At 51.1% G+C, this 16,939-nt stretch overlaps 1 protein-coding gene across 4 annotated transcripts in view; it reads left to right on the forward strand.

Annotated features, from left to right (window-relative positions):
* Nucleotides 1-15,775, forward strand: part of myom1a (myomesin 1a (skelemin)) — a 124,845-nt gene extending 109,070 nt beyond the window's left edge. For all 4 annotated transcript variants that reach the window (XM_036966992.2, XM_036966996.2, XM_036966995.2 and 1 more), the window contains 5 exons: nucleotides 9,200-9,363; nucleotides 13,466-13,502; nucleotides 13,640-13,662; nucleotides 13,798-13,853; nucleotides 14,281-15,775. In XM_036966992.2, the coding sequence (XP_036822887.2) occupies nucleotides 9,200-9,363; nucleotides 13,466-13,502; nucleotides 13,640-13,662; nucleotides 13,798-13,853; nucleotides 14,281-14,538 (538 nt within the window). In that variant the 3' untranslated portion in view covers nucleotides 14,539-15,775. The remainder of the gene's footprint in view (nucleotides 1-9,199; nucleotides 9,364-13,465; nucleotides 13,503-13,639; nucleotides 13,663-13,797; nucleotides 13,854-14,280) is intronic.
* Nucleotides 15,776-16,939: the final 1,164 nt, after the last annotated feature.

Raw genomic sequence — 16,939 nt, forward strand, 5'->3', positions numbered from 1 at the left:
AGTGGCTCCATAGCTCCCTACTCCACTACATATTGGCTCCATAGCTCCCTACTCCACTACCTAGTGGCTCCCTCCCTACTCCACTCCATAGTGGCTCCATAGCTCCCGACTCCACTACCTAGTGGCTCCCTCCCTACTCCACCACCTAGTGGCTCCAAAGCCCCCTACTCCACTACCTAGTGGCTCCATAGCACCCTACTCCACTACCTAGTGGCTCCATAGCCCCCTACTCCACTACCTATCTCCCTACTCCACTACCTAGTGGCTCCATAGCCCCCAACTCCACTACCTATCACCCTAATCCACTACATAGTGCCTCCATATCCCCCTACTGTACTACCTAGTGGCTCCATAGCTCCCTACACCACTACATAGTGGCTCCATAGCTCCCTACTCCACTACCTACTGGCTCCATAGCTCCCTACTCCACCACCTAGTGGCTCCATAACTCCCTACTCCACTACCTAGTGGCTCCATAGCTCCCTACTCCACTACATATTGGCTCCATAGCTCCCTACTCCCCTACCTAGTGGCTCCCTCCCTACTCCACTACCTAGTGGCTCCCTCCCTACTCCACTACCTAGTGGCTCCATAGCACCCTACTCCACTACCTAGTGGCCCCATAGCACCCTACTCCACTACCTAGTGGCTCCCTAGCCCCCCACTCCACTACCTAACTCCCTACTCCACTACCTAGTGGCTCCATAGCCCCCAACTCCACTACTTATCTCCCTACTCCACTACCTACTGGCTCCATAGCTCCCTACTCCACCCCCTACTGGCTCCATAACTCCCTACTGCACTTCCTAGTGGCTCCATAGCTCCCTAGTCCACTACATATTGGCTCCATAGCTCCCTACTCCACTACCTAGTGGCTCCCTCCCTACTCCACTACCTAGTGGCTCCATAGCTCCCTACTCCACTCCATAGTGGCTCCATAGCTCCCGACTCCACTACCTAGTGGCTCCCTCCCTACTCCACCACCTAGTGGCTCCATAGCTCCCCACTCCACTACCTAGTGGCTCCCTCCCTACTCCACCAGCTAGTGGCTCCATAGCTCCCCACTCCACTACCTAGTGGCTCCCTCCCTACTCCACTACCTAGTGGCTCCATAGCTCCCTACTCCACTCCATAGTGTCTCCATAGCTCCCGACTCCACTACCTAGTGGCTCCCTCCCTACTCCACCACCTAGTGGCTCCATAGCTCCCTACTCCACTACCTAGTGGCTCCATCCCTACTCCACTCCATAGTGGCTCCATAGCTCCCGACTCCACTACCTAGTGGCTCCCTCCCTACTCCACCACCTAGTGGCTCCATAGCTCCCTACTCCACTACCTAGTGGCTCCCTCCCTACTCCACTACATAGTGGCTCCATAGCTCCCTACTCCACTACATAGTGGCTCCATAGCTCCCTACTCCACTACCTACTCTCTCCATAGCTCCCTACTCCACCACCTAGTGGCTCCATAACTCCCTACTCCACTACCTAGTGGCTCCATAGCTCCCTACTCCACTACATATTGGCTCCATAGCTCCCTACTCCACTACCTAGTGGCTCCCTCCCTACTCCACTCCATAGTGGCTCCATAGCTCCCGACTCCACTACCTAGTGGCTCCCTCCCTACTCCACCACCTAGTGGCTCCAAAGCCCCCTACTCCACAACCTAGTGGCGCCATGTCTCCCTACTCCACTACGTAGTGGCTCCATAGGTCCCTACTCCACTACCTAGTGGCTCCATAGCACCCTACTCCACTACCTAGTGGCTCCATAGCCCCCTACTCCACTACCTATCTCCCTACTCCACTACCTAGTGGCTCCATAGCCCCCAACTCCACTACCTATCACCCTAATCCACTACCTTGCGGCTCCATATCCCCCTACTGTACTACCTAGTGGCTCCATAGCTCCCTACTCCACTACATAGTGGCTCCATAGCTCCCTACTCCACTACCTACTGGCTCCATAGCTCCCTACTCCACCACCTAGTGACTCCATAACTCCCTACTCCACTACCTAGTGACTCCATAGCTCCCTACTCCACTACATATTGGCTCCATAGCTCCCTACTCCCCTACCTAGTGGCTCCCTCCCTACTCCACTACCTAGTGGCTCCCTCCCTACTCCACTACCTAGTGGCTCCATAGCACCCTACTCCACTACCTAGTGGCCCCATAGCACCCTACTCCACTACCTAGTGGCTCCCTAGCCCCCCACTCCACTACCTAACTCCCTACTCCACTACCTAGTGGCTCCATAGCCCCCAACTCCACTACTTATCTCCCTACTCCACTACCTACTGGCTCCATAGCTCCCTACTCCACCCCCTACTGGCTCCATAACTCCCTACTGCACTTCCTAGTGGCTCCATAGCTCCCTAGTCCACTACATATTGGCTCCATAGCTCCCTACTCCACTACCTAGTGGCTCCCTCCCTACTCCACTACCTAGTGGCTCCATAGCTCCCTACTCCACTCCATAGTGGCTCCATAGCTCCCGACTCCACTACCTAGTGGCTCCCTCCCTACTCCACCACCTAGTGGCTCCATAGCTCCCCACTCCACTACCTAGTGGCTCCCTCCCTACTCCACTACATAGTGCCTCCATAGCTCCCTACTCCACTACATAGTGGCTCCATAGCTCCCTACTCCACTACCTACTGGCTCCATAGCTCCCTACTCCACCACCTAGTGGCTCCATAACTCCCTACTCCACTACCTAGTGGCTCCATAGCTCCCTACTCCACTACTTATTGGCTCCATAGCTCCCTACTCCACTACCTAGTGGCTCCCTCCCTACTCCACTACCTAGTGGCTCCCTCCCTACTCCACTACCTAGTGGCTCCATAGCACCCTACTCCACTACCTAGTGGCTCCATAGCACCCTACTCCACTACCTAGTGGCTCCATAGCCCCCCACTCCACTACCTATCTCCCTACTCCACTACCTAGTGGCTCCATAGCCCCCAACTCCACTACTTATCTCCCTACTCCACTACCTTGTGGCTCCATTGCCCCCTACTGTACTACCTAGTGGCCCCATAGCCCCCTACTGTACTACCTAGTGGCTCCATAGCTCCCTACTCCACTACCTAGTGGCTCCATAGCGCCCTACTCCACTCCATAGTGGCTCCATAGCTCCCTACTCCACTACCTAGTGGCTCCCTCCCTACTCCACCACCTAGTGGCTCCATAGCTCCCTACTGCACTTCCTAGTGGCTCCATAGCTCCCTACTCCACTACCTAGTGGCTCCCTCCCTACTCCACTACATAGTTGCTCCATAGCTCCCTAGTCCACTACATAGTGGCTCCATAGCTCCTTACTCCACTACCTACTGGCTCCATAGCTCCCTAGTCCACCACCTAATGGCTCCATAACTCCCTACTCCACTACCTAGTGGCTCCATAGCTCCCTACTCCACTACATATTGGCTCCATAGCTCCCTACTCCCCTACCTAGTGGCTCCCTCCCTACTCCACTACCTAGTGGCTCCCTCCCTACTCCACTACCTAGTGGCTCCATAGCACCCTACTCCACTACCTAGTGGCTCCATAGCACCCTACTCCACTACCTAACTCCCTACTCCACTACCTAGTGGCTCCATAGCCCCCAACTCCACTACTTAGCTCCCTACTCCACTACCTACTGGCTCCATAGCTCCCTACTCCACCCCCTAGTGGCTCCATAACTCCCTACTGCACTTCCTAGTGGCTCCATAGCTCCCTAGTCCACTACATATTGGCTCCATAGCTCCCTACTCCACTACCTAGTGGCTCCATAGCTCCCTACTCCACTCCATAGTGGCTCCATAGCTCCCGACTCCACTACCTAGTGGCTCCCTCCCTACTCCACCACCTAGTGGCTCCATAGCTCCCTACTCCACTACCTAGTGGCTCCATCCCTACTCCACTCCATAGTGGCTCCATAGCTCCCGACTCCACTACCTAGTGGCTCCCTCCCTACTCCACCACCTAGTGGCTCCATAGCTCCCTACTCCACTACCTAGTGGCTCCCTCCCTACTCCACTACATAGTGGCTCCATAGCTCCCTACTCCACTACATAGTGGCTCCATAGCTCCCTACTCCACTACCTACTGGCTCCATAGCTCCCTACTCCACCACCTAGTGGCTCCATAACTCCCTACTCCACTACCTAGTGGCTCCATAGCTCCCTACTCCACTACATATTGGCTCCATAGCTCCCTACTCCACTACCTAGTGGCTCCCTCCCTACTCCACTCCAAAGTGGCTCCATTGCTCCCGACTCCACTACCTAGTGGCTCCCTCCCTACTCCACCACCTAGTGGCTCCAAAGCCCCCTACTCCACAACCTAGTGGCGCCATGTCTCCCTACTCCACTACGTAGTGGCTCCATAGGTCCCTACTCCACTACCTAGTGGCTCCATAGCACCCTACTCCACTACCTAGTGGCTCCATAGCCCCCTACTCCACTACCTAGTGGCTCCATAGCCCCCTACTCCACTACCTATCTCCCTACTCCACTACCTAGTGGCTCCATAGCCCCCAACTCCACTACCTATCACCCTAATCCACTACCTTGCGGCTCCATATCCCCCTACTGTACTACCTAGTGGCTCCATAGCTCCCTACTCCACTACATAGTGGCTCCATAGCTCCCTACTCCACTACCTACTGGCTCCATAGCTCCCTACTCCACCACCTAGTGGCTCCATAACTCCCTACTCCACTACCTAGTGGCTCCATAGCTCCCTACTCCACTACATATTGGCTCCATAGCTCCCTACTCCCCTACCTAGTGGCTCCCTCCCTACTCCACTACCTAGTGGCTCCCTCCCTACTCCACTACCTAGTGGCTCCATAGCACCCTACTCCACTACCTAGTGGCCCCATAGCACCCTACTCCACTACCTAGTGGCTCCCTAGCCCCCCACTCCACTACCTAACTCCCTACTCCACTACCTAGTGGCTCCATAGCCCCCAACTCCACTACTTATCTCCCTACTCCACTACCTACTGGCTCCATAGCTCCCTACTCCACCCTCTACTGGCTCCATAACTCCCTACTGCACTTCCTAGTGGCTCCATAGCTCCCTAGTCCACTACATATTGGCTCCATAGCTCCCTACTCCACTACCTAGTGGCTCCCTCCCTACTCCACTACCTAGTGGCTCCATAGCTCCCTACTCCACTCCATAGTGGCTCCATAGCTCCCGACTCCACTACCTAGTGGCTCCCTCCCTACTCCACCACCTAGTGGCTCCATAGCTCCCCACTCCACTACCTAGTGGCTCCCTCCCTACTCCACTACATAGTGCCTCCATAGCTCCCTACTCCACTACATAGTGGCTCCATAGCTCCCTACTCCACTACCTACTGGCTCCATAGCTCCCTACTCCACCACCTAGTGGCTCCATAACTCCCTACTCCACTACCTAGTGGCTCCATAGCTCCCTACTCCACTACTTATTGGCTCCATAGCTCCCTACTCCACTACCTAGTGGCTCCCTCCCTACTCCACTACCTAGTGGCTCCCTCCCTACTCCACTACCTAGTGGCTCCATAGCCCCCTACTCCACTACCTAGTGGCTCCATAGCACCCTACTCCACTACCTAGTGGCTCCATAGCCCCCCACTCCACTACCTATCTCCCTACTCCACTACCTAGTGGCTCCATAGCCCCCAACTCCACTACTTATCTCCCTACTCCACTACCTTGTGGCTCCATTGCCCCCTACTGTACTACCTAGTGGCCCCATAGCCCCCTACTGTACTACCTAGTGGCTCCATAGCTCCCTACTCCAGTACCTAGTGGCTCCATAGCTCCCTACTCCACTACCTAGTGGCTCCATAGCGCCCTACTCCACTCCATAGTGGCTCCATAGCTCCCTACTCTACTACCTAGTGGCTCCCTCCCTACTCCACTACCTACTGGCTCCATAGCTCCCTAGTCCACCACCTAATGGCTCCATAACTCCCTACTCCACTACCTAGTGGCTCCATAGCTCCCTACTCCACTACATATTGGCTCCATAGCTCCCTACTCCCCTACCTAGTGGCTCCCTCCCTACTCCACTACCTAGTGGCTCCCTCCCTACTCCACTACCTAGTGGCTCCATAGCACCCTACTCCACTACCTAGTGGCTCCATAGCACCCTACTCCACTACCTAACTCCCTACTCCACTACCTAGTGGCTCCATAGCCCCCAACTCCACTACTTATCTCCCTACTCCACTACCTACTGGCTCCATAGCTCCCTACTCCACCCCCTAGTGGCTCCATAACTCCCTACTGCACTTCCTAGTGGCTCCATAGCTCCCTAGTCCACTACATATTGGCTCCATAGCTCCCTACTCCACTACCTAGTGGCTCCCTCCCTACTCCACTACCTAGTGGCTCCATAGCTCCCTACTCCACTCCATAGTGGCTCCATAGCTCCCGACTCCACTACCTAGTGGCTCCCTCCCTACTCCACCACCTAGTGGCTCCATAGCTCCCTACTCCACTACCTAGTGGCTCCATCCCTACTCCACTCCATAGTGGCTCCATAGCTCCCGACTCCACTACCTAGTGGCTCCCTCCCTACTCCACCACCTAGTGGCTCCATAGCTCCCTACTCCACTACCTAGTGGCTCCCTCCCTACTCCACTACATAGTGGCTCCTTAGCTCCCTACTCCACTACATAGTGGCTCCATAGCTCCCTACTCCACTACCTACTGGCTCCATAGCTCCCTACTCCACCACCTAGTGGCTCCATAACTCCCTACTCCACTACCTAGTGGCTCCATAGCTCCCTACTCCACTACATAGTGGCTCCATAGCTCCCTACTCCACTACCTAGTGGCTCCCTCCCTACTCCACTCCATAGTGGCTCCATAGCTCCCGACTCCACTACCTAGTGGCTCCCTCCCTACTCCACCACCTAGTGGCTCCAAAGCCCCCTACTCCACAACCTAGTGGCGCCATGTCTCCCTACTCCACTACGTAGTGGCTCCATAGCCCCCTACTCCACTACCTAGTGGCTCCATAGCACCCTACTCCACTACCTAGTGGCTCCATAGCACCCTACTCCACTACCTATCTCCCTACTCCACTACCTAGTGGCTCCATAGCCCCCAACTCCACTACCTATCACCCTAATCCACTACCTTGCGGCTCCATATCCCCCTACTGTACTACCTAGTGGCTCCTTAGCTCCCTACTCCACTACATAGTGGCTCCATAGCTCCCTACTCCACTACCTACTGGCTCCATAGCTCCCTACTCCACCACCTAGTGGCTCCATAACTCCCTACTCCACTACCTAGTGGCTCCATAGCTCCCTACTCCACTACATATTGGCTCCATAGCTCCCGACTCCCCTACCTAGTGGCTCCCTCCCTACTCCACTACCTAGTGGCTCCCTCCCTACTCCACTACCTAGTGGCTCCATAGCACCCTACTCCACTACCTAGTGGCCCCATAGCACCCTACTCCACTACCTAGTGGCTCCCTAGCCCCCCACTCCACTACCTAACTCCCTACTCCACTACCTAGTGGCTCCATAGCCCCCAACTCCACTACTTATCTCCCTACTCCACTACCTACTGGCTCCATAGCTCCCTACTCCACCCCCTAATGGCTCCATAACTCCCTACTGCACTTCCTAGTGGCTCCATAGCTCCCTAGTCCACTACATATTGGCTCCATAGCTCCCTACTCCACTACCTAGTGGCTCCCTCCCTACTCCACTACCTAGTGGCTCCATAGCTCCCTACTCCACTCCATAGTGGCTCCATAGCTCCCGACTCCACTACCTAGTGGCTCCCTCCCTACTCCACCACCTAGTGGCTCCCTCCCTACTCCACTACATAGTGCCTCCATAGCTCCCTACTCCACTACATAGTGGCTCCATAGCTCCCTACTCCACTACCTACTGGCTCCATAGCTCCCTACTCCACCACCTACTGGCTCCATAACTCCCTACTCCACTACCTAGTGGCTCCATAGCTCCCTACTCCACTACTTATTCGCTCCATAGCTCCCTACTCCACTACCTAGTGGCTCCCTCCCTACTCCACTACCTAGTGACTCCCTCCCTACTCCACTACCTAGTGGCTCCATAGCACCCTACTCCACTACCTAGTGGCTCCATAGCCCCCCACTCCACTACCTATCTCCCTACTCCACTACCTAGTGGCTCCATAGCCCCCAACTCCACTACTTATCTCCCTACTCCACTACCTTGTGGCTCCATTGCCCCCTACTGTACTACCTAGTGGCCCCATAGCCCCCTACTGTACTACCTAGTGGCTCCATAGCTCCCTACTCCAGTACCTAGTGGCTCCATAGCTCCCTACTCCACTACCTAGTGGCTCCATAGCGCCCTACTCCACTCCATAGTGGCTCCATAGCTCCCTACTCTACTACCTAGTGGCTCCCTCCCTACTCCACCACCTAGTGGCTCCATAGCTCCCTACTGCACTTCCTAGTGGCTCCATAGCTCCCTACTCCACTACCTAGTGGCTCCCTCCCTACTCCACTACCTAGTGGCTCCATTGCTCCCTACTCCACTACCTAGTGGCTCCATAGCCCCCTACTCCACAACCTAGTGGCGCCATGTCTCCCTACTCCACTACGTAGTGGCTCCATAGCCCCCTACTCCACTACCTAGTGGCTCCATAGCACCCTACTCCACTACCTAGTGGCTCCATAGCCCCCTACTCCACTACCTATCTCCCTACTCCACTACCTAGTGGCTCCATAGCCCCCAACTCCACTACCTATCTCCCTACTCCACTATCTTGCGGCTCCATACCCCCCTACTGTACTACCTAGTGGCTCCATAGCTCCCTACTCCACTCCATAGTGGCTCCATAGCTCCCCACTGCCATTCCTAGTGGCTCCATAGCTCCCTAGTCCACTACCAAGTGGCTCCATAGCTCCCTACTGCACTTCCTAGTGGCTCCATAGCTCCCTACTACACTACCTAGTGGCTCCATAGCTCCCTACTCCACTACCTAGTGGCTCCCTCCCTTCTCCACTACCTAGTGGCTCCAAGGCACAACAGAGGTAACGCACTATAGACAACATTTGGTGATATTTCAGAGTCTTAGTGATACCTCCATCTACCTACCTCAGTTCTCTGTTCCAGTGATACCTCCATGTCTACAAATCTATGGATGTATAGAGTGCTCATGTTGACTCAGTGTGTGTGTCTGTCTGTGTATCTGTCTGCAGGGAAGCAAAGATCGCCCACTCTGACAGAGTCCAGTGTGGAGTGACCGGGGAGCAGCTGTGGCTCAAGGTGAATGAGCCCACAGAGAAAGATAAGGGCAAATACACAATAAATATCTGTGACGGCAAGGACGGGGTTAAGAGGTTCTGTGACCTGTCTGGACAAGGTGAGGAACCGACACACACACACACACACACACACACACACACACACACACACACACACACAGAGAGAAATGTACAGAAACAAATTGATTGAGGAAGGAGGTTTCATCATCACATCCCGTCTGCTGTGTCTGACCTGGCAACCTTTTCAAGTATCTACTGCGGGCAACTTTAATGGTGGTGGGGGCCACAAAACATAGGAACTCATCATGAGGGGCCGCAGTGGCCCACGATTCTGTGTACCCACATCCATACCTTCATCCCCCCCACATAAACCCACATCTAAACACACATCCATACCCACATCCAAACCCATATCATACACACATCCATACCCACATCTAAACCCACATCATACCCACATCTGTACCCACATCCAAACCCACATCCATACCCACATCCATACCCACATCATACCCACATCTAAACCCACATCATACCCACATCCGTACCCACATCCGAACCCACATCTAAACCCACATCCAAACCCACATCCATACCCACATCCGTACCCACATCTAAACCCACATCCGTACCCACATCCATACCCACATCTAAACCCACATCCGTACCCACATCTAAACCCACATCCGTACCCACTTCCAAACCCACATCCGTACCCACATCCGTACCCACATCTAAACCCACATCTAAACCCACATCCTTACCCACATCCGTACCCACATCTAAACCCACACCCGTACCCAGATCCGTACCTACATCCAAACCCACATCCATACCCACATCATACCCACATCTAAACCCACATCTCAACCCACATCATACCCACATCCATACCCACATCCGTACCCACATCCGAACCCACATCTAAACCCACATCCATACCCACATCCGTACCCACATCTAAACCCACATCCGTACCCACATCCATACCCACATCTAAACCCACATCCGTACCCACATCTAAACCCACATCCGTACCCACTTCCAAACCCACATCCGTACCCACATCCGTACCCACATCTAAACCCACATCTAAACCCACATCCTTACCCACATCCGTACCCACATCTAAACCCACACCCGTACCCAGATCCGTACCTACATCCAAACCCACATCCATACCCACATCATACCCACATCTAAACCCACATCTCAACCCACATCATACCCACATCCATACCCACATCCGTACCCACATCCGAACCCACATCTAAACCCACATCCAAACCCACATCCAAACCCACATCCGTACCCACATCGTACCCACATCTAAAAACACATCCAAACCCACATCCAAACCCACATCCGTACCCACATCTAAACCCACATCCATACCCACATCTAAACCCACATCCGTACCCACATCTAAACCCAGATCCGTACCCAGATCCGTACCCACATCCATACCCACATCTATACCTTCATCTAAACCCACATCCGTACCCACATCCATACCCACATCCATACCGACATATGAAGTCAGAGCCAGCGCAAGCATTTTGGGGGCCCTAAGTGAAATTTTGTTGGGCGACCCCGCCACTTTGCGAGCAAAACATTTTCGCGACCCCTCTCTTGACAGCAGAGCCATATTATTGGTGTGGATCGCTGGTTTTGTAGAAATCAAATGTATTTATAAAGCCCCTTTTACAACATCAGATGTCACAAAGTCCTGTACAGAAACCCAGCCGAAAACCCCAAACAGCAAGCAATGCAACCCACAACCCACTCAACCCTCAACCCACTGAAGTGACTCACCCCTCCTGGGGACGGCATGGAAGAGCACTAGTAAGCCAGTGACTCAGCCCCCGTGTTAGGGTCAGAGGCAGACATAGAACTAGCATCTCTGTTTTGTCCGAGTTTAAAAGTAAAACATTTTCCACCAATTTTCCACTTCCTTATGTCCGAAACACAGACTTCCAGGGCAGGTAATTTTGGGGCTTCACATATTTAATCAATGTCCGCATAGCAGTGAAAGTTGACATTGTGTTTCCGAATGACATCACCAAGAGGTAGAATATATAGTGAAAACTATAGTGGTCCTAAAACGGAACCTTGAGGAACGCCGAAACGTACAATTGATTTGTCAGAGGACCAACCATCCACAGAGACAAACTGATATCTTTCCGACAGATATGCTCTAAACCTGGCCAGAACTTGTCCGTGTAGACCTATTACGGTTTCCTATCTCTCCAAAAGAATGTGGCGATCGACGGTGTGAAAAGCAGTACTAAGGTCTAGAATCAGGACAGATGCAGAGCCTTGGTCTGACGCCATTAAAAGGTAATTTACCACCTTCACGAGTGCAGTCTCAGTGCTATGATGGGGTCTTGTACATTGTTTGTCTTCAGGAAGGCAGTGAGTTGCTGCGCAACAGCTTTTTATAAATGGAATGGGAGATTCGATATAGGCCAATAGTTTATTTTACATTTTTCAGGTCAAGGTTTGGCTTTTTCAAAGGAAAGCTTTATTATTGCCACTTTTAGTAATTTTGGTACACATCCAGAGGATAAGGAGCCATTTATTATGTTCAACATAGGAGGGCCAAGCACAGGAAGCAGTTCTTTCAATAATATAGTTGGAATAGGGTCCAGTATGAAGCTTGAGGGTTAAGAGGCCATGACTATTTTTAATGAATGTGTCAAGAGATAAAGGATTAAAAAAAACTTGAGTGTCTCTATTGACCCTAGGTCCTCAGGACAACGGAGCTTTGGAGAAATGTACATATTCAAAGTGGAATCCGTAATTTGCTCTCTAATGATAATCTTTTTCATCGAAGAAGTTCATTAATTTATCACTGCTGAAGTGAAACCTATTCTCTCTTGTTGAATGAGTTAGAGCCCTGTCTATGTTCATAGATAAGATGAGAGCACCCCTCCAGCTAGGATGGAGTCTGTCACTCCTCAGCAGGCCAGGCTTGGTCCTGTTTGTGGGTGAGTCCCAGAAGGAGGGACAATTATCTACAAATTCTATATTTTGGGAGGGGCAGAAAACAGTTTTCAACCAGCAATTGAGTTGTGAGACTGCTGTAGAGCTCATCACTCCCCCTGACTGGGAGGGGGCCAGAGACAATTTCTTGATGCCGAAATCTTTCTAGCTGATTTACACGCTGAAGCTATGTTGTGCTTGGTGGCCTCTGACTGTTTCGTCCTAACATCGTTGGTGCCAACGTGGATAACAATATCCCTATACTCTCTACACTCGCCAGTTTTAGCTTTAGCCAGCACCATCTTCAGATTAGCCTTAACGTCGTTAGCCCTGCCCCCTGGTAAACAGTGTACGATCGCTGGATGATTATTTTTTAAGTCTAATACTGTTGGTAATGGAGTCACCAATGACTGGGGTTTTCAATTTGTCAGAGCCAATGGTGGGAAGCTTTGGCGGCTCAGACCCTGTAACGGGTGGCGGAGATACCTGAGAAGGCTCAGTCTCTGACCCCGACTCGTTGCTTAATGGCGAGAACCGGTTTCTGTCGGTTGAATGAGCGACACTGCCAACAGCACTGCCAACAGCACTGCCATTAGCACTGCCAACAGCATGCCAAAAGCATTTCTTTCCAGAAGCCTTGAGAAGATTGTCCGGCTGCGGGGACCGTGCCAGGGGATTTATACTGCTATCTGTACTTACTGGTGGCACAGATGCTGTTTCATCCTTTCCTACACTTAAATGTCCCTTGCCTAGTGATTGCATCTGAAGCTGTGCAGGCAACACATCTATCCTCATCATAAGCCAATAGTTCTCCTGTATATTATGGATACAGCGACTGCATAGGGTTAATATTAATAATATTGACACTATGCTTTTTCGGCTGGTGGAGGTCCTGTAGAACCATGTCCAGTGTGAAAAAGTTAAATAAAAGGTAAATATGTTAAATGCAGAGTTTTGATTAAACGGTAATTAAAACGTTTGGCCAAGTTGCAACAAACAGCACAGAGACAAGTCCGGAAGTTGTAATCAACCCCAGAGTAATGAATACAACAGACTCCTGTAAACAGACTGCTCTGAATGCCATTATTTCAGCCCAGGATATGATAACTGTCTCCCAAGCTGACATTCGCATGCTGCTTCTTTCATCTGAAGGCTGAACGCTGGGTTTAAATGCTGTTTAGCAGCTGGTCACTAATGAGTTGTTTGTCATTGCAGCCTGGGAGGAAGCCTTCGTAGAGTTCCAGAGGCTGAAGTAAGTTCCATAACTCTACACTTTTAGCTCTCTCATTATGAAGTGTGGAACTCTTGTTCTGCCAGACAGACGGAAACAGTGGATGTAGTTGTTGTTATTCCTGACCCTGTGTCTGTCTCGCTGTCTGTCTTCCTCAGGGCTGCTGCCATTGCAGAGAGAAGTGAGTGGCTATTTATATTCTCCAATATTATGAAACATCTTCTCTGCCCTCTTCCTGCTCTGGGTTGGAGGGAGGAGGCTCTGAATGGCACACTGTGTGCCCTTGCCTGTTAACATTGATCATCCTGTATTGCAGACCGTGCCCGGGTTGTGGGAGGTCTGCCAGATGTGGTCACTATCCAGGAGGGCAAGGTAACAAGGATCTCTCAAAGGGCTTTATTGGCATGGGAACCATGTGTTTACATTGCCAAAGCAAGTCTCTCTCTAGCGCTCTCACTACACACATCTCTCTGTCTCTCACACTCACTATCGCTCTCTGTCTCTCACGTTCACTCTCACTTCCCACTTCTCTCTCTTTCTCTCACACTCACTATCGCTCTCTGTCTCTCACGCTAGCTCTCACTTCCCACATCTGTCTCTCTCTTTCTCTCCCGCTCGCTCTCACGTCCCACATATCTCTCTCTCACACTCACCATCTCTCTCTCACACTCACCATCTCTCTCTGTCTTTCACGCTTGCTCTCACTTCCCACTTCTTCCCTCCGTGTCTGTATGTGAATATGTTTCTTAGGGAACAGTGTTTAATATTGTGCTGACATCATGCCTCCCCACTTCTCCAGTCTCTGAACCTGACAGGCAACGTGTGGGGTGACCCTGCACCCGAGGTCACCTGGATGAAGAACGACAGAGAGCTGGTGTCTGACGAACGCTACGCCCTCAAGTTTGAACACGGCAAGTTCGCCAGCATCACCATCGCGGCGGTAACCACGACCGACTCAGGGAAGTACGCACTCCTGGTGAAGAACAAGTATGGAACTGAGGCAGGAGAGTTCACTGTGTCTGTCTACATCCCAGAAGAAGAGAAGAAGAAAGAGTAGATGGGTTGGAGGGATGGAGTTGGAATGGGAGGAATAGTTATTATAGGCTGAAGGATGACAGGGCGATCTCCAAAGCTCTTTACCCCAGTGCATGATGGTAAACAGAGAACAGGAGATAAAGATTTGTTGCGGAGAGGTCTTGGTGCGTATTCTTCCAGTGCACCATGTCTATACTGATGTGTTGAATCTAAATGATGAACCTGGAAAGAATCATGGATTGCTCTCCATCTGTCTCTGTCAGCACTGGGATAAACAGCTTGGAGTTTCACCCTTCAGAAGGATAATAGTGTCATACTCTACTGTTGTTGTTGCTTGGTTTGTCGTCTGTGTTTGTAGATGTAAGGATGTTTGGTCCAACCAGGAGATGGTTGACTTCTCTGTCTGCTGCTTTCAGCTGTTACTCTCTTACCTGCTACAACATTACTGTGGGTTAAACTTTAGAAATACATTGTACTAAATGTACTATTTGAACTCTGACTGGAACTTGCCAAAATGTAGAAGTGTTAGACAACCACAACATATTACAGCAGAGGTCAGAGATCAGAGGAGACTGGAGGGTTGAGGAAGTAAAGGCCCAGCAGGCAGTATGTGTAGGCATCCCAAATGGCCCCCTATACCCCAAGGGATGCCTTCTCATTGTGTTTCTGTATAGCCCTGTGTCTTTAGTGTGTTTATGTGAGCCGAGCCTGAAACTGGTTCTGTCTGTCTGACACACAGCATCAGGCCTGGACACATAACACACTGACACAATGGTGCGCACGCACGCACACGCACGCACACACACAGAGACACACACACACACACACACACACACACACACACACACACACACACACACACACACACACACACACACACACACACACACACACACACACACACACACACACACACACACACACACACACACACACACACACACACACACACACACACACACACACAAAAAGCTTACTTCTGGGGGCATTTACTCCCAGTTTGTCCATAGAATCAGATTTGTATAGGCTGACATGACACTATACATTGTGTTCTGACATGACACTATACAATATGCATTGTGTTCTGACATGACACTGAAGGAAAGCAAAGTAGGAAGCTAAAGAAGGTGACAGAATGATGTCAAAGATCGCTGTGAGAGCTACCTTATAAAAGGTGTTCTGTGTTCATTGAAAATAATAACCTACTGTCCTCCTCATGACCCTTGTCCCTGTGTTAATAAAGGATCTTACTCACTGTCTCTCCTCATCTTCATACAATAGTCAATGGATGTTAGTATTGATTATATCTACTACTGTAGCCAAGTCCACTAAGGACAGAACTGTCTGTTTGTCTAGCATAATAAGCAGGATGTTTTCATGTTATGAATGTGAGGCAACGGAGAGCGACTGACCCTGCTCATTGAAGCCACGAAGTTCAAGGCCGACCGCGGCACTGCTGGCATTGTTTACAGAAATTGGATCCCAATTATAGTGAATGGAAAGATGGCGATCTTCATGGTCAGTAAAATGTCTTGAAGACAATCTTGGTACCAATAAGACACCAGGGGCCTCATTCATGAAAATGTTCCTAGATTTATACTTGAATTTAGTCGTAAGATAATTTCCGATGTTGTGCTTACGTTCGATTCATAAAAGATACTGAGCAGAAAAAAACCTACGAAGCCCATTTGTAACTTATGCACCTGTGATCTATAAATCTAAAATTAACTTAAAATTGATGGCACCTGCCCTTCAGCAGTCTGATGGTACTCTCCACAACCGACCTTGTTCTGCTGTGTGCCAAATTGCAACGCATTTCCTCTGCTGTTCGGGGATCGGCATAGGAAGTGAGAAGCCATGTTTTCAGTGGATAGGCCCAGTCACCTAATAGGATAGAATTGTTGTGTTACATTAGTTTGCACGGTTAATAGGCTATTATATACTTTTTTTTAAGAACTCACAGAAAAGCCACCAAAAGCCACCACTCTCACCAGCTTCTAGACGCAGGCCTACTCTGCTGTGGCGCAGAATGAATGAGCCGTGCCGAGACCCTGGCCACTTCCAGCATACATTGACTAGTTGCATACGGGCATCGCAGATGAACATTCAATGAATGGAAATTCTTCCTGTTAACATTTATATGTTCATCTACAGATGGTGCGCGTAAGGCAATATGCGTGCAGTCAACTGCACCTATGACCCCTGGGAAATTAAATGAGCGGACAAACTCAGGCTTTGATGCACGCCTGTTCATGGGCTGTAAATGGGAAACTAATGTATCTCGTGGACAATATGTAGAATCGCTTCGATCACTTGTGGCAGGATGAGGCTGAATGATGGCTGTGATATACCCGACCTGTCACTCATTTCCCTCTGGAATGTCTCAGTAGCGAGGAATCCCAGTGTCACGATCGTTTAGAGAT

The sequence above is a fragment of the Oncorhynchus mykiss genome, chromosome 28, assembly GCF_057628025.1.
Source record: "Oncorhynchus mykiss isolate SJ-2025 chromosome 28, ASM5762802v1, whole genome shotgun sequence".
Lineage (NCBI taxonomy): Eukaryota > Metazoa > Chordata > Actinopteri > Salmoniformes > Salmonidae > Oncorhynchus > Oncorhynchus mykiss.